At 36.3% G+C, this 18,995-nt stretch overlaps 1 protein-coding gene across 2 annotated transcripts; it reads left to right on the top strand.

Annotated features, from left to right (window-relative positions):
• LOC129253930 (uncharacterized) lies at positions 1–18,431 on the top strand. 2 transcript variants are annotated; one of them, XM_054892370.2, is made up of 16 exons: positions 1–974; positions 3,912–4,142; positions 5,367–5,473; positions 6,009–6,100; positions 6,660–6,689; positions 6,984–7,073; positions 7,398–7,514; positions 8,115–8,141; positions 8,418–8,633; positions 9,244–9,302; positions 10,106–10,215; positions 10,450–10,676; positions 11,212–11,437; positions 12,021–12,079; positions 12,519–12,556; positions 16,124–18,431. In XM_054892370.2, the coding sequence occupies exons 1-15, from the start codon at positions 612–614 to the stop codon at positions 12,542–12,544; spliced, it is 1,980 nt and encodes a 659-aa protein (XP_054748345.2). In that variant the 5' UTR covers positions 1–611; the 3' UTR covers positions 12,545–12,556; positions 16,124–18,431. The 2 variants fall into 2 exon arrangements, with proteins under 2 accessions (XP_054748345.2, XP_054748344.2); XM_054892369.2 differs by lacking the exon at positions 12,519–12,556 and having other exon boundaries at positions 225–974; positions 16,124–16,484.
• The last annotated feature ends 564 nt before the right edge of the window (positions 18,432–18,995 follow it).

Below are 18,995 nucleotides of genomic sequence, written 5' to 3'. Positions count from 1 at the left end.
ATAATTATTGCCATTATATGGCCCACATAAATGTATCTAGAGGGCTAAGGCGTCCTCTTCGAAAGTTACTCGGGTGTCCGACTGTGTACTCGAGAACTAGTAGCCAGATTTTAAATCCGCTATCTCCTTTACAAAACACACAGGTGTTATGTAACTTTTTGATCCAGTCAATATTTTCTGCTATTGTCTGTGCATACTGAAGAGAAACGAATGGTTTATCTACCAGACAATGGGATGAGACAGAAAGAAAGTGACTTCATTGTAGGTGTTTGGAGGACAGGCTCTTGACTTGTCTAAAGTATCGACAACGGTGACTAACGAAGAGCTATTAAATTTGGATTAAAAGGAAAGGTAGACGCGTATTTGGTACACTTGGGGGAAACTTCGACATGTTCGTGTTGAAACGTTCCATGCTGACTTAGCATATAACGGTGAAACATTACAAATTAGCATTGGATTGCTGTAAATGAAGGATTATCAATGTCTAAAATTTGTTGTGCTAGCTATTCTTTCTCTGTATCAATAAATACATGGAGAACTCTTAGTAACGTCCAACTCGGAACAAACTACTTTCCATTTCTGTGACTTTTTATCACCAATCGTCTCAAAACATGGATAAAATGACTGGGATTTACTCCATAGGACTATTAGCAGTTTTATTCGTAAGTTTGGTGGATGGTGAAATCACTAGGAATAGGAATGATCAGAACATTGGGAAGTATATTGTCGGCACACCACTTGTTTTTGCCTTGAATACGAGTTATAAAATATATGATGGATTTAGTTCGCGCGTCTTGGATAGAAAAGATTGGCATTCAGGGGAGTCAAGAGACGATGCCGATGGTGATGACGAGAGTCAACATCGCAGAAAGAGATCGACGTCGTTTTCTGCAGACGAGATCCAAGGAATCCTGGACAGGCATAATCTTCTTAGAGGACAGGTTTCACCTGAAGCCTCCAATATGGAATTCATGGTAAGCCTTGATCGTAACTGTAGGCCCCTTTTGGCCTAATGACTCCACAATGTATAAGAATTTGGAGATATGTTTTGAAGCATTACTTGTAAAATAATTTTTTTACAACAAATAATGAAGTTTTCCATGAACAAAGTCACCGTTATTTTTTCTAGAATCAATTTCTATGAATTGTATTTTTGTAGTTACTATGCTTTAAATAAGAAAAGTATTTATCACAACACAAACCATATTTCATATTCTCTGTTTCAACAAACATTATAAACAAAACATATGTACCGAATTCATGCTTTATTTGATTAGAGCTTCACACAAGTAAAGTAACAAATTATTTTACGCTTACAAAACTCGTTCGATTATAACTCAATCTAAAATAGTAATCAAATGTATAAATTAAGATTTGTGTGGTCTGGTGGTTAGAGCGTTGGACTCGTGATCGTAAGGTTGTGAGTTCGAATCACCGCTCTCCAATTGTCTGCTCTTTGATAAAAAGATCTTAGAGTATAATCTCGTCTATAAGGTCAGACAGTCTGCCTGATTAACTTAGACGTAAAATGTTTCCTATGTTATTTGTTATATTCCAACAAAAATCTGTCCGAGTTCCTACGGGAGTTGCCATGACAAAAACAGTAACAGTTGTACATATATGCTTGCAAAATCAACCTCCGGAATGAGCATTATAACCTGCAAATATACAAATACCATTTTGGCAGAAAATTGAACCTGCAAATTAGGACAGGAGGACTAAAACCAAGTACTAAAAGCAGTACGAATCAAAAGAGGATCTATTGTGTATAATGTTAACGACGTTTTCCTTTTAAGCTATTGTTTATGCATCAATTTACATGTACATACGATATGTTCGATCTAGAATTGTGTACATTGAACCATACAATGCTTGCTAGATATTTGTCTTGTGTATAAAGTGGGTTTAATGTCAGACCTAAAATGAGCGCATTTACTGCAATTTGTTGTTTTAACCATAATGAAAAGCTTGCGGAAATAATTGTTTTAGTATTAATTGTTTTAAACATACTTTATGTATTAATAATTTTTGCATTGAAAGTCAAGAGAATGATAGTCCTGGTTGCACATTAAAATAAATAATAATATTAATGTATTATATTCTAATTTAGGCATATTATATATACAGTATATAAAACAAATAGAGTACAAGGGTCCATGACAAAAGTAACTTCCCTTAAATAATAACTAAGGCCGTCTATATTATATTAAGAAAATCGAAACAAATACATTTACAAAAACAATGTAATGTATTATTGTCAATTTCTGGAAATTCTTTGTTTGTACTTCGAACAAATGTCATTATAAATTAAATCATCATGTTTGAAAGTTGAAAGTGGTCGAGTTATACATGCATTTTGAATTATTCAGGTCATGTCATTCTCATCGTTTTGATAGTTGATGTATCAAAAATATTGCAAAATACTTTACTTTCTTCATCGTTTTATGTTTTATCTATCTATTAATTCTCGTGTAGTGTATTAATTCTGGTGTAGATTGCTAAAACATTACTTCTTATATACCGACACTTTTCACATAATGGATGCATAATTTGAATAATTGTTGGCATTCACTCAGAACCCTGACAATTAAACACGCTCGAAAGGCTTGGAAAAATGTAAAGAATAATTTGAATTCTTTGTTAAAAAGAAAACCCAATCAAAATATAATCAATATATTTGATTACACATTCCATTCTTGACGTAATATACTAGAATCCTTGACGAAGGCGTAAATTATTGGAAAAGTCTCCAATTGTTTTTTTATGCATGGATGAGTTTGTTTTCTCCATTTTCTCAATGCCTTTATAGTCGCTCTTTGCATGGACTTACCACTTCTTAGCAACACTTGCTTTATTTTCAAACGCAAGTCATTGAGTATAAACCCAACCGGTGATATTCAGATATTCAAGTGTTGGCGCATGATTGCATGAATTATTTTTTAAATGTTTCTTACTAAAACTCGAGGACGAATGGATGAAACTATATGGTGTCACTCAGTCGCTTCTTCTTTTTATAAACTTTTATAGTGATCTTCTTGCTATGTCATTCGAAAATCGAAACAAAATTAACCATGCGTATTCAACATGTCTTATTTTTAATAGACATATTTATATAGGTCTCGTGTTGAGCCTAAAACTTGAATCATGAGCCGCTACCAACAAAGAAGAAAATAAAAGGTCGTTGAAATATGTTCTCAACCAATTTCGTTTTATTTCAATCATTTCTTATACATGTATCACCATTTACTAGAGTAGATTGTGTCTCATGTATATAATCATATTTCATGTAGGCAACAATGTGTATTAACCAACTAAAAAGGATTTGAAAAAATGGAAAATTACAACATTTTTTGAAAAATCCTGGTCATGATAACTGTAGTGACAATTGCTGGAAACAGGCTACATCCACGTGAACCGTGATAGTGATAGTGACTTAAAAAAAAAAGGACCGATCGCTAGAAAAGTAAATTCGGCATATTTATCCCTAAATTATTTTCTATCTTGAAACAATAACACAAACGGCCATTTTACTTTAACTGCGGTCTTTTAATCCCTACTATGACGTGGATCAGGGAGGGGCGAACGTGCCTTGCCCCTCCTCGAGTGACCTCGACCCAATTTTGATAAATGCTTTTTCTTTGCTTGTTTAATCTTTGCTAGGGGAAGATGCTCTCCGTTTTCTTATTTGTTTGGATTTGTAAACTTTTTTTTAGAAAGTGGTGTCCACTGGTAAATCTTGGATCCGACCCTGCCCTATACATCATCAGAGTTTTTGAGAAACAATGAAGGGCTTTAACCAATTAGATCACACCAAAAACCGGTTTTAAAATTAAATGTACGCGAACAATGCGGGGTAGGCCTATATCATCGGCAGTATTTTTGTTCTCTCTCTTTTCTTCCAAACTGAATAGATATGGGATGACGACTTAGCCTCCATGGCCCAGGATTGGTCTGATGAGTGTCTATGGGAGCATGGTAACCCTACAAACATCTCACCATTCTCATCAGTGGGCCAGAATCTATGGCTTGGAACGGGATCACAGCCCGATGGTGTTGGACCAACTCAGGCTTGGTACGACGAGGACCAGTACTACGACTATGATGACCACAGTTGCTCTGATGTCTGTGGCCATTACACACAGGTGATGATGATTGTGGTGATGATGATGATGATAACGATGATAATAACAACGACGATGATGCGAAAATGGTGATGACGGTGATGATGATGATAATGATGACGATGATGATAATGTTGATGATTACAACGACGATGATGATGATTGCGACGATGATGATGATGGTGTTGAGGTGGTGATGATTGTGATGATGATGATGACGACGACGACGACGATGGAGGTGGTGATGATGATGATGGTGAAGACCACGGTGATGATGATGGTGGTGATGATGATGAAGAAAGTGGTAGTGATGTGATGGTCGTAAATAAGTATAATGATTTTGATGATGATGAAATTTAAAAACGTTGCACGCCAGTTAAACTTAACGAAGCTGCGGCATTGGCCTCTGCTATTAATTATTGAAATCTCCATGAAAAAAAAATGAATCCCAAAAGCAAATGCAAATTACCAGGCGGTAAAGCGGTGGTAACGTAATCTGAAATCCGGGGAAGCGTTTTATGAAGAGATTTTTATTTGACAGTTACCATAGGAACTGTGATTCCGTGCCAATCAAAGTAAAGGAAAAGGCAATGTTGATGAAACAGTCTTCAGGAATCAACATAAAATCGAATCGCTGTCGTGACCTTTGGTAGTCAGTGGCGTACAGATGGGGGTGGGGTGCTTGCCCCCTCCCCCCCCCCCCAATTTTTCACGACCAAGAAAAAAAAAGAGAAATGAAAAGAAAAAAAAAAGAAAAGAAAAGGAAATAGACAAGGGTGAAACATATTATTTTCTGAATATTATGTCAAAAATCTTTCACGAAATTGGATTTTTGGAATGAGAATGTCGATTTTTTGCTCGCTCGTTCGCAACATTTTTATATATTTTGCCCGATACGCCATATCTCGCCCCCTAAAAAAATTTGGCTCATTATGCCACTGTTGGTAGTGCAATAATCCTCACTATCAAGTCCCTCGGAGATGATCTAAATCCCTCGGTATCCATTGCACACACATTATGGAAACTCGACTCAAATAACAAAAAATGGTATATTTCAATATTTTTAAGAAGCTATCAAAATCTTCAATTTTTTGTTGTCTTGGAACTGATTCTAGTTTTTAAAACAAATCATTTAAACATCCTACTCATCATTCTGGAGATGACCGAAAAACTTGAATCTTAGCAAAAGAAATGTTTCACATTTTCATTCTCTGAATATTGTTTATTTTTTAAATTTATTTACAGGTTGTATGGGCTTCTACCTACGCTGTTGGATGTGGTCGAACCTTTTGCTCTTCAGTTTCTAACGGCTGGTCGAACGCCTATATCGTCACCTGTAATTATGGACCTGCGTAAGTTTGACTTCATTTTAATGATTTTTTTTTTATTTTTGGAATATATTTATAAATATTATTCAAATATATTTTTTTCAAAGTGTGAATAAAAAAGTAAATAACGTTTTTATAACAAGTGATCGTTTAGGCCATATTAATATTGAGTTATGACCGTTCCACGTCATCTTTACATTATTCTTTTATATTCGAGAATATAATCATACTTGATCTGAGAACGCAACCATATTTCAAGTACCAGGTTTAAAGCTCTGTATTTTATCAAATAACTTACTTGTTTTTTTGACATATGTGAATATCTTGAAAGTATTTTAAGAGAATTTTAAGTGAATAATCAAACCTGTAACATTTCTTTTGGATTTAATTTGACGTATGAGGGGATCCACTTCATACAATAATCACCAAAACCCTCCTAAATCAACCCTATGGATTGTGTCATTCTTTAAATTTTCCAAAAGTTAAGGTCTACCTGAATTTGTTTCTAGATTATGCGAATATAGTTTGAAATAACTTTGTTTTTTGTTTGTATTACTAGTGGAAACTACAACGGTGTGCGCCCCTATTTATCTGGCAGCAGCTGCACACAGTGCGATTCAGGCATTGGAGAATGTTATGAAAATAAATGTAGTAAGTGAACATTCCAAATGAATCAAGAATCCCCATAAAATAAATAAATGAAAATCAATATAACTTTTCAATAATCTAGATGTTACTCTTTTGAAAACTGAAACTAACGATTTCCTGAAATTGAAATAGCAATAGCTAGATATAGATGGAGTTACGCACAAAGAAAGATAGGCATATCTTTATGATATAAAATGGAAGTTTGAGAAAGAATTGCAAGTATACGTCAGATTAAGATTTCGATTTTATCAAGTTTCGTTTCACATTTTTACAAAATAGAGTTAAAATAATATAATAATATGTTACAGTAACAGGCATAGTAGCGTATAGATTTAATGAAAACATTGCAAAAGTGTCCTCATGTAATTTTAATATTTAAGAGTAGAATTTGTGTATTTTTCCTATATTGTCTTTTTATCATTTGCTACATTTATTTATTTATTGTATTTCAGATCGAAACATCAAGCTCTTTGATTTAATCAGTGGATTACCTTATAACAATAACTGAATAAACATGATAAAACGATTTCTTTCTATACTTCTCTTCTGTTTTAAAATTCAGGATTGTGTTCTGAGCACAACGAAGCCTGTGGTAAGTCGTTTTTTTTTTTAACCTCATTCTACTAATGTATATATTAATACGCCCAGCCCATTCCTTCATTCGGGGAAGTGAAGAGTCCTTGCCCGCCCCCTACAATTATTTATTATGTTTTTGCTTGTCAATTTCTTTTGCCCGTTGTTGTGTTTCTATGGTGGTGACATTTAATCTCTTTTTTCTTCTTCTTCTTCCCTTTCTTGCTTGAAAGATAATTTTTGTTATACTTCTGGTCAGTCCCAGATTCGAACATAAATTAACATTATAACCATTACAAATTTTGTTTGATAGACTGCCAAGCTGTATGCCAGAACTGCGGAACATTGAACAATGATTGTACGTGTACATGTCGAGACGGGCATTACGGCAGCGACTGTTCAAGTAAGCCTATTCATGAATTTCATGATAGATTTAGAGCTTAAAATTTGGGTTCATTTCAGAAATTAAACAAAAATTTAAAAATTAAAAGAATGTTGGACGTCAAGTAAAAATCATATACTCATTTATCAAATGCATGCATCCCCGTATAAAAAAAGATTAATATAGGCCTATATTTTCTATATGATGTAATTTTTCATGTAAATCTAATTTACAGAAAGATTTTGTGATTAATTCGATTTCTTTCACTTCAGTTTATGCTTCAAAGCAATGATTAGAAACCACATTAATGCCCCCCCCTTCTCTGTGTGTGTGTTTCTTCTTCAGCTGTTTGTGAGGACACACATGAATACTGTGGCGGTAATCCTGGCTGGCCTCTCTCCTGGTGTACCGAGGACAGGTCGTACGTGCTCACCAATTGTCCTCTCTTCTGCGGATTGTGCAGTAAGTGGAATTTTTCCAATATTTTTATATCATGCTGCTTGTTTTACAAACAGCGTATAAGCGATTTAAACCCGATCATTTTGATTTTATACGAATAGATATTTAATTTGTTATAATGGCACTCTGCATCAAGCCATCATGGATTTACTTGTTGCAATAAACCCATAGGATACATTGAAACTATAATATTTTATTTTCTTTGCTCTTTCTCAAGTACTTTCTACTATGATGTAACAGACACTGGTGTACAGATGTAGGGGCTTAGGAACCATGGACCCCAAAAAATTACGACCAAGAAAAAAAGAGAGTAAAGAAAATAAAGTAAAGGAAAAATAAATAAAATGAATTTTAACTAAAGTTGAAACATAATTTTTTTAACATTATGTCAAAATCTATTACAAAATTAGATTTGCGTATATGAACGTTAAAAATTGCTTAATCGCTTAGCTACTTAGAAATTTTGCCAAATATGCCTATGGTAAGAACATAACGCATGTTATGAACTTATCTCGTACGTGTCATTTGCTAGAGTCCCAAGAGAAAGAGAAACGGAATCGTTTTTTAACCTAAAATTATATCCACATATTTTTCTGTTTGCAGATGAAGCCGACCCAAGTCAGACCTGTGGTAAGAATGATAAAATTTGTGAATTTTAATTCAAAGGAATAAATCGCGTTTTTTTTTTATAATAAAGATGAAGTTTATATGGTAAACGAAGATATTATATGTTTTGGATTACCTTACTTTCTGGAATTAGTAAGACTTGCTTGAAATAATAATACAAAATCATTGCTGTAACTATATATGCTGAACGAATTGGGCTATATTTCGATAGTGATATTTAGTTAAGAAATATGCTTGGAATAGGCCTACACTAAAATGTCTGTTACCCAATCCTTGCAGATAGTTCCACATCCACTTCATCTCCGGCCGCGACATCGACTTCGGGCGGTGGAGGCGATGTAACAACCCCTGTCACGACCACGACCGAGTCAACCACGACTGAGTCAACGACGACTGAACAAACATGTGATACCACATGTCAGAATGACGGCAGTGTTGACGAGACATCGTGTGAATGCAACTGTCCAAGTGACTACCAAGGAGAACAATGTGAACGTAATAATAAATTCGAGACAAATTTTAAATTCCTCTAGAAATACAGATTGATGGCAATTTTTCTAATGAACGAATATAATTCAATTGGAACTTTTTTCGATTTTCTCCCAGACCTTAAATCGGAACATAAGCCATATGACATCATTGAAGCATTTTTTCTTTTTACATAATTTTACCCGCAAGGTGAAATGAATGATTTTCTTCGAAGCTAGGAGCACCAGCATGACTGTTAAATTATGGCCTACACATCTTCTACAGTTTTGGTAATCTATTAACATAGAGTGACAGTAGGTTCGATGGCTAGATGTTCAACAGAACGATTCTAGTAATGTGTTCATAATTTATACCTCATTCCGTGTTCCTTACGGTAGCCTTCTATGATATCAAAATAATGTTCATAATGTTCATGATGTTTAGAATTTGGTATTTTATCATTATTTCATATTTTGCATCCAACAGCCTTATATAATATCAAATGTTCATGATGTTTAAAATATGGCATATTATCATTATTTCATATTTTGCATCCGACAGCCTTCTATGATATCAAATGTTCATAATGTTCAATATTCAGAATTTGGCATATTATTTCATATTTTGCATCCGACAGAACAAAAAGCCCAGGTTCGGTTTGGCGTAGTAGTACTGGTTTATACGAGCATAAACAGAGTAAGTATACTATATATCTTATGAGAGGTTCGTGTATCCTATATCTAATTAACATTCGCATTCAGTTAAAAGCTTAATTTGGTCATGACTTTTTAAGGCAAAATTATATCGTTTCATAACAATAGAGAATAGCATTATCACGGTGAGTAGACATAAGAAAGCCCGAATCATTCGTTAATATCGAAGGTATTTTCTAAATGAGGGAGCGATTATTTTCAGTCTGCCTGTCGAACCAAAGTCGTAGTTTCAAGTCCAACCCCAGGCGGAAGACTGTAGCCCGCGTTGTGTGTATAAACGTGTCCCTCCCCTGTTTGATAGATACAGCTTATGTTACAGTGGAAAACACTCCGTCCCTCTGATAGGACTTAAAATGTAGGACCAGCGTAGAGAAGAGTCACCACCTCTGCACGTTCAGAACCCACTGCACTGTTCGTATAAGAATATGAGGAAACACAGATGTAGTGATCCACCTGCACTCCCCAAATCAGCTACTGTATATGGTTAGAAAAGACCTGCGGGTCACAGTGATTCAGTTCGCTTTTCGACTTTTCGAAGCACGGGTGACGCCAAACAAATAATGATGATGATGGCGATGATGATGATGATAATAACAATAACAGTACCTGCAATACAAGTGATAAAACATTTTCATATCAACCATGTAAAGTAAACAATAGGTCTAAACACTATATGCTGAGACTGAAATGTTTTTCGTCGTGTTTGGTAAATCAGCAGCCAGTTCTACCTTACTAGATTAAGTGCATTGTTTTCTCAGTTTTTCATGATGTCTCTACCCACAACAGTGGCCCGATCTTGAAGATATTCTCCTGCGAATAATTGGAGAAATCGTGACGTTATGGTGCAATGACAATTTTGATATCTGCTGCTCAAACCAGGGAACACTTTCAGAATCGTAAGTACTTTTCTAAATTTACTTTGAGTGGCTTGCAGTGATTGTTACACAAGTTTTTTTTTTCAGTTTGAATCATTCACGTATTCACTCTCCTGTGTTTCTTTTTGGTGAGGGGGGGGGGGGCGTTCATCCTTCGCAGGAGAAGAAATAGGGTAGGGAGCGATGGTCCAATATAAAATATTGTTCTCTTTTATTAAATTCATCTTCTTATTTTTGGAAATCTTGGTCACACAGATCCACAACTCTGAGCTACGTCGATGAAACCCATGTGACTGTTGGTGACGGGTTTCCCAGCGAAGAAACAGGGCTTTCCTTTGATGCTTTTCGTGTCATGCTCTTGGTGACACCACCAGAGATAACAGAGCTTTGCTCGGCAGGATCTGATTCTAACTCTGCAACCAGGAGAAGAAGATGGATTGATCAAGGCAATGGGATTTCGAAGAGAAATGTTGACGCATCAGGTAATTTTACTTACATATCATACATGTTATACGTATGGTGGCTCTGACGTACGGTCGATCACATACGACTTCACTCGTGAAGTTCGCGATTTTCGTTGCAAACTTTGCCATTTCAGTCGTGAAATTTGTGATTTAAAATCGCAAAGTTTGCCACGAAAGTCTCGAACTTCACGACTTAAGTCGTGTGTCATGTGTGTAGTCGACCGTACTTCGGAGCCTGTATTGTGTTACGCCGTCATACCTATGGCTTATATTTTTTAGATCCATTTTTATTTCACAAATTTTAAATTCATTGAATAAGGCTTTAGATCCATCGTCAGTAATCCGTGTGAGAGGTGTCGATTAATTTCTCTTTTAGAATCAGATTTCACAGGCACTGACTTCTGAATCACACGTATATGGTGTATATGCCTGCACATTGTTACAATGCTTGACCGAATATTGGTTTTCAATGTAGGAATGTTTCTTTGAGATAAAGGCATAGTGACGTCGATTACTAATCAGAAGGGATGTGCATACTTTTTGTGCATAACAGAAAATTACCTGGATCAGGACGCGCTGTACCAGGCCGTCAGTGAGAACATTGACACTCTGGAAGACGAACTCAACGTCACGGTCGGCGAGGTGGTCAAAGGCGAAGTCGAACCTGATCCAGGAAACGGCGGAGGACTGGCAGCCTGGGCTATTGCTCTCATCGTCGTGCTCGTCCTTCTGGTTGTCGTCGCAGTACTCGGGGTTGCTGTATACATGACGATGAAAGGGTAGGTGCATGCAGGCACGCGGGATCCAGAGGGGTAGGGCTGGTCGAGGGGGGCGGTTGGTAGTGAAACAATAAGAAAAAAGGGGAAAAGGAAGCAAGGGCGTAGGCTAGGGGGTGCACCCTCCCGCTGAGGCAGAGGATTTCCAACACTGGCAAGCAAAAAAAAAAAATTGTCCCTATCTTCTGCTTTCAATAGCTGATTTTCCAAACTTTAGTTCCACTTCCCCTAGATGTGCACCCCCATACCACTTTAGTTCCACATCCCCAGGATGTGCACCTCTCCATGTTCAAACCTGCCTACCCCCTTGGGAAGAGAGGAGAAATCAGAACATAAAATCAATGAAATATTTTGAATCATTTATCTCGCCAAAAAAAAATAAAAAAGATATCATGCATCTTTAGGTCGCCCCCCTTTATGGTGCCGCCATTGAGATCAATGTTATTAACCTATCGCTAATCGTTGTAAGTTAAACTTTCCGAGCCCAAGGTCTAACTTCTCAGATATGTTGAAAGCCCTCCCTCCCAAAAGACTATCGATGAATGCAAACGATTGGATAACTAATTAAATTTTGTTATTTTTTCAGAAAAAAGGACCAATCAGTGTCTCCTGAAAAGAATGCTAGCAAGGACAAGAATGATGAAGGTTTGTATCACGCTTGAAATGTTTATGGTAATCCACGTAGATAACCAGCCGTTTGCGATATGACATTGTTTATTTCAAAGAAATCCGTTCGGTGCAAATCTAGTTTAGCCAATTTAAACTTTCAATTAATAAAAAAATAAGAGTGTTAAATGAAGAGAATAATTAAAAATAACAATTGTTAAGACTTAGATTTTAAAAACAAAATATTTGATGAAACTAAGGGTCGGCTTTGAACATTTTTTTTTCCAGCTATACATGTTATAGAGCACAGCAATTTCTGACTAGAATATAGTAATTGAAATTTGATTAGTTGTTGATATAATCGATTACACTCAACTGACTATTAATCTAGCCATTTTAATTACTTTGTTTTTAGATCTATAAAATATGGCCTTGTATACCATATGGGTTCAAATGTATTGCCATTTTATATCCACAGGAAAGTCATCGTCATCATCGCATTAACAGAGATATTTAGTATGTACAACGTACTCGTTTTGTTAGTTGATAGCATGCCATGGGTGTGGTCTTGTATTCATGTTGTTTTTGCGTAAAAAGAGAATCATTCAATTTTTTCCCTCACTTATTTTTTTCCTGCATGTTTAATTCTTGCAGGCTCAACTACATTTTCATATCATTTCCATCACACGATCTCACTTCCATTTCATAATACTGGCTCATTGGTCAATATCAGCGTTTTTCTAACACATCAGTACCTCATCAAACTAATATTAATTTCTAGGGTTTATGTTTTAATCCCCTGGCTTACACGTGGGACTTTGAGTTAACTTGCCCCCCCCCCCCAAAAAAAAATACATAAAAAATAAAGTCACTACCAAGAACAAGAAAATAATGACGAAATAAAAAAGGGAAAATGGTGAAATGTATAATTTTCTGAATATGAACATATATAACAAAATTAGATTTTCTCTTTTAAATGTTAAGAATATTTTCGCTCAGTCACTTTAATAGCTCTTCGCGAATTTAAAGATGTTTTGCTATATGCGCCATGCATGTGTTCTGCACTCTCGTCAAAATGTGTGGCTCATTACACTGTTTTAATGGATTGGCTTAGTAACGATGTGGAAGATATGTAATCGCTATATCTGATAATCGTATAATCATGGTTTGCAAGAAGTACCCTGAAATAGCTACTCGAAGACAAGACTGTGACCTGTGTAAATTTAAACAGCTTCGGTCTATATCCATTATAAGAACGTTCTAATATGAGCAATAACAACTCAAGTATATAAGTTATACAAGCTAAAAGTTAAATACGATTCAATTTCATTAAGACTGGTTGAAATAACAAATACACAATTTTTAAATTATAACAAGTTAAGTATCTGCCAAGTAAATTGAATGATTTCAGTATAGCTTTGAACTATAATTACAATTTTGCTGTAAGATTCCCATGTTCATCAGAATCAACTGACGCTTTCTAATAATGAAATAAAACATGCAGGAATGATTAGGTCGACAAAATAGGAAATTAAAATGACAAGCACTATAAGTGGTTAATGGACATCGTAAATCATCTTTTATGTGATTGCATTTTCTGAGAATGTCGTTACTTTTTCTGTTTTAAGGAAACATTTCCGAATTTAATAAAAAGTGGCGGTGATCGTGGATGTGTGATGCTGTGGATGTTTCTTTCTTAATCTGCTGATTGTTCGTTGTATAGTTCATGCCATGATGTGGGTTGCTCAATTGTTTATTATCATTATGATTACTGATCTACCTCATATTACATAATTTCTTTGAATTGATTTATCAACTATTTCAGACACACAATATAATAAATATAGATTGAGTTCCTTGCCCGCCCATCCCTGAAATCACATGCATGTTGATATTTCTATTGGCATGATAGGTAGACTTTAGTGTAATGATCTTGCAGAATTGTTCAGTGTAGTTTGCTTTATAATAAACTGCTATCGGCCATTGTGGATCATATTTATCTACAAGTATTTATACCTGTGTCTATAAACTTTTCCCGTGGCGTACCGATTGGTTCAACCGAGGGGGGGGGGGGCATAGCAACATTTCGAATCAGTATCTTTGAGCTGTGGTCTTTCTTCAGATGTTGAAAGAAAGAGGAACCCCCCCCCCCAAATGTCTCGTAAACACGATAGCTCCTTTAAAACATCAAATTCTATATCAGCTACTGGAGCCAGTCTTGAACATATCTGGGGAGCTTTACGATGCAGAAAGAGAATCGATCGACCATTGGAAGTGGGGCCACTGCAAAAACGCCGGTGTTAATTTAACACCAGCCTGGTATATCAGCACACACCAGAGAAGCGTCGAAACAACACCAGTTAAAAATCAAACCGATATTGGTTTAACACTAATTGGTGTTGCTAAAATGCCAAATTGGTGTTAGCCTAACGCCAAGCCGATGTTGTTTCAATACCTCTCTGGTGTGAACCGATATAGATACCAGGCTGGTGTTAGATTAACACCGGTGTTTTTGCAGTAGGGAAGGGAGGGGAAAGATATACCAAGCGTAAAACGTGACTTTTTTGCACCTGTATATCGGTGATTGCTTGTTTCTGGAAAATGGGTAAATTGCCAATTGGTCTACAACAGCTTTTTCTTCTCTCTGTTTGGTCTCATCTCATATGGTCTGGTGTTAGTATACTAACAATTTGGTCCAATGTAAATTTACCACACTGTATATAAGCTATACCCATTCCGTCTAATACCCTTTTGGTCTCATACTACTTATGACAAGATATCATATTGATTTCACTTGTGTAAAATAATAAGTAGACAAAGTGCATGCCCATAGACCACCTGAGCAATAGACTAATTAGACCAAGACGGTTGAACCAAACTGGTATAATACAAAGTTTGGATCAACGATCTGATAATTAGACAATATGCTGATGTAGACATTGTGGATCCAAATCCTGAAAAAAAACTTATCTTATGCTAGGAGTCGCCAGTTTGCGCCAGTTCGCTCCAGTTTGCGCAAATATAAAGCGGTTGTGGCGCCTAGTGTCGACAAAAAGGTGCCTAGTGGCTCAAACTATCTCCCAAGTTTTGAAATTTTTGTCGCGCCAAATTCAATTTTGGCACCTTTAAGCGCCACCACGCGCCAGTTGGGAAGCACTTTGAGCCAATGCACGCCACTAGGCACCTTTTTGGCGACACTAGGCGCCACAGCCGCTCACGAACTGGCGACGGCCCAGTGGACTCCTAGCATTATATACCGTCTAAAGAAGCGAACGCAGAAGAACATGCGAAATTTTCATGATGACAGAGTTACACCACTGGTCATTCATTTTGGCAACCAACATCCTATGCCTATTGGTCACCTAACTTTCAGAAGTCATTTTCTTCCGAAGCCATCTTGTTTATGCCATCATGTAGATACAGCATGGGCCTATACTATTCATATTGTCATAATTCATTTTTTGTCATATCAGTTTGCTTAAGTCATATCTCAATACCATTAGAAAGAGAGAGAGCTAAGACTAAGAGTGAGGGAAAATAATTATTTACAGCAAGTTACGTGCTCACAAGAAACATTCATGTCATAATGAAGACTCCAACTTCAAGTGGAGGTACACTATTTTGGATGAAGGGAAAAGAGACCAATTTCATTTGCTCACTAATAATCTCCTCCCTTTTTTCTCATTTTCCCTTCATTTTTTGCCAGGCTATGTGTGATGGGCATGTGCTCCCGTGGTTACGCCATTGATTATATCCATTGAATGCAAATTCAACTCGACAACTAATTACTTGAAAAAGGAATAAACAGACAAGCACGCCACTCGAAATTTCATCAAAGTGTGACGTGAAATAAGAAAGTTACGAGTTTTTAAATTTTCGCTTATTTCACCAACAATAGTATGCAAAAGAGTAAGCTGATGATATCACATACTCACCATTTATTTTGTATTCATATGTAAAATACCTCAGTTCTTAAGAGAGCAAAATTTATATCTTACAAAATGAAATGTAATGATAAGGATTATCATTTTTCCATGAGAACCAATCCAAGCTTAGCATTTCTCTTAACATTTCTCCTTATAGAAACTGGAGGTGCTAAAGCAGCCGACCCCATCAATGCCTCCGAAGACACCAATCGAAGAGAGTCAGATGAAGATAAACATCCTCCACAAAAGAACAGAGGAGGACAAGTCTTGAGTAGTACATCATCCAGAGGGAAACCTGTAAAGCTTACTCCAATCAAGTCGAAATCCAGCGAAAAGGCTCCTGACATCAAAAAAAATAACTCCCTTCCCCCGGTGAAACGTTCACAGGCGCCACCAAAACGGAAGGGAAAGAAGAAATGATTAGATATGTTTGCTTTGGTCCTCTCTTCCTCTTCATTCGAGGTATCCCTCTGAAGTCACCAACTCTCTCCATCACTCTCTATCCCCACGTTCCCCTCCCCTCTCTTATATGTCCCCACTTCATACCCCCACACCACTGGCGTAAATCCGTGTTGATGGGTGGGGGGATGACTGATATATTTTAGCATTTTTTTTGCAATCATGTTTTTAGATATGCAAGGAATTGCCATTGATATGTCCACAGTGGCGTACCGTGGGTCACGGCATTGGGGGGGGGGGGGCACCAGCAAAATTTTTGAATCACTGAGTGAGTGCGCTAGTGAGCGCGCTCAGTTGCCAGTTATACTGACCTAATAGAGACATTTTAAGGACAATGTCATCGAACTGATATGTATCTCACTGATCAAATAATGCGAGCGCGAAGCGCGAGCCGAAATTTTTTTAATTTTCACACCTAAAAAGGGACATTATAATCAAATTTGTGTAATCATGATAGATACCTGTCTCGCTAAACAATGCAAGCGCGAAGCGTGAGCTGAAAATTTAGATAATTCAGACCTGAAGTGGGGCATTCTAAGGTTTTTTTTGTAAGAATTAACTAGGACCATACGTATTTTGATATTCAGATCAGAAGGAACATTTTAAGGACTGATTTTAGGAATTTATGAAAAGCAGACATATCTCACCAATCCACTAATGCGAACGTAATCACGGACAGAAAATTGTTCATATATACGAAGACCTTAACATGGGGCAATCGCTTTTTGAGTCGTGAAAAAGAAGCATATGTCACTACATAAACAATGATAACTCAAGTGCTAGGAAATATATTTGGTTTATATTGACTTGAAAACGGGATGTTTTAGTACAACAGGATTATATATCACGTTAAACAGACAATGCGAGCACCAGGAACAATGAAGACGTAGGCCCTGGGCAAATAATGTTTAATAAAGTTATGATAAATATGTTTCTTATGTAATGTAACATAACATAATTATAATATAATATAACATTATAATGAATAATATTTTCTTCTTTCCCACTACGTTTCTCTTCCTTTCTCCCTCTTTTCTCCCTTTTTTGGGTCAGCCGATGGGGGGGGATGTGCCCCCCATGCCCCCCGTAGTTACGCCACTGTATGTCCATATGGCAAATACCCCTCCAATATTATTATCTTTTTTACCCCATGATGGTTTAATGGTTTTATTAGAGATTACATTAAAAAAATTTTGACATTCCATCTTAATCCCTTCCCAAAGACCCCAACATTGATGAATTGGAAGAAACGGGGGTTTCTCTTCAATGTTATAATAAGGATATAATTATTTCGTTTGGAAATGGTGAACTGGCTCTTTATTTGCATTTTATGATTCAATAATATTGTTTTATTTGTTAAGCGGTATTTTAGGAAGAATTTTCACCAATAAAACAATTATCTCTTGTGATTTTTTTTCTTCATTTCTTTCGTAAAAAAGGGGGGGGGGGATGTTTGTACAGGCCATCTCCCCCTCCTCGAAAAGTGGGGGGATATATCCCCCCATCCCCCGGGATTTACGCCAGTGCCCCACACCTTACCCGTCATGCAATTCTAGGTGCACTTCACCCCCGTCTTCCTCCCTCTTCTTCCAACCTTATGCTTTCATTCTCCACCTCTGTATTATCAATGTATATAATGGAGTTATATTAGCTCTCAACATATCTCCCTCTCTCACACTTCTTGAATACCCACCCCCTCTTTCTACTTCCCTCGCTTTCTCTTATTGTGCATTTTTTTACAGTCATAACCAATCTCTCTCTGCCTCATTGAATAAATTTCGACAATCAAATTTTCCCATGCATGCACTCCCCCTCTCTCTCTCTCTTTCTAAAAACCAGTCCATCTATTATCGCATTTATTCATCTTCGCAGAGGCAGTAGGTGCGAACCTCTTGTAAATAGACCACTTATTAAAATGAATTATTTCTCTCATGTAAATATACCACCCAAATACTTTAAATGATTTCACAAAGTGCAGAAATAAAAGGCGAAATGACGTTTTGTGTAGTTCTGCATTCCAAAATAAGTTATTTGTTTATATTCAATCTACTTTGTCCGATATAAAGAATTATAATAAAACGAAATTATAACCATTTTAACTCATTTTAACCTCGCATACCCATTATATATATATATATATATATATATATAAATGTAAACAGGCATCCACTCTTTAACATGACTACTGTGTCTTGTACCAAATACTTAGGCGAAAAAATTACAAGACGATTTGACGTTGCTTGGAAGACCACAATTTAATCAAGCTTTAATTCGGCCTTAGGCCTTCTTCATGGGTTCTATAAACAAAAGCGAACGAAACATAATCAATACTACAAAGGGAGGAACAGATGGACATATGGACATATAATACTGATATAATAACATATGTAACATAATCAATGGTACAGAGGGAGGAACAGATGAACATATGGACATATAATGCAGGTGTAATAGCATATGTAACAATGACGTCGTACGTATACAATATATGCAAATACATACATATACAGAATACATGCACATAAACATCTACATATATATATACATACATATGTAAATATACACATACA

The sequence above is a fragment of the Lytechinus pictus genome, chromosome 2 (genome assembly GCF_037042905.1).
Source record: "Lytechinus pictus isolate F3 Inbred chromosome 2, Lp3.0, whole genome shotgun sequence".
NCBI lineage: Eukaryota > Metazoa > Echinodermata > Echinoidea > Temnopleuroida > Toxopneustidae > Lytechinus > Lytechinus pictus.
This window is presented reverse-complemented; position numbering and strand designations above follow the sequence as displayed.

Bases quoted from the DNA above. Each gene is read 5' to 3' on its own strand.
- LOC129253930 (XM_054892369.2), top strand. From the start codon at position 612: ATGGATAAAATGACTGGGATTTACTCCATAGGACTATTAGCAGTTTTA. The intron at 5,474-6,008 runs GTAAGTTTGACT...TTGTATTACTAG, and splicing joins ACCTGTAATTATGGACCTGC to TGGAAACTACAACGGTGTGC. The intron at 9,303-10,105 runs GTAAGTATACTA...TACCCACAACAG, and splicing joins TTTATACGAGCATAAACAGA to TGGCCCGATCTTGAAGATAT.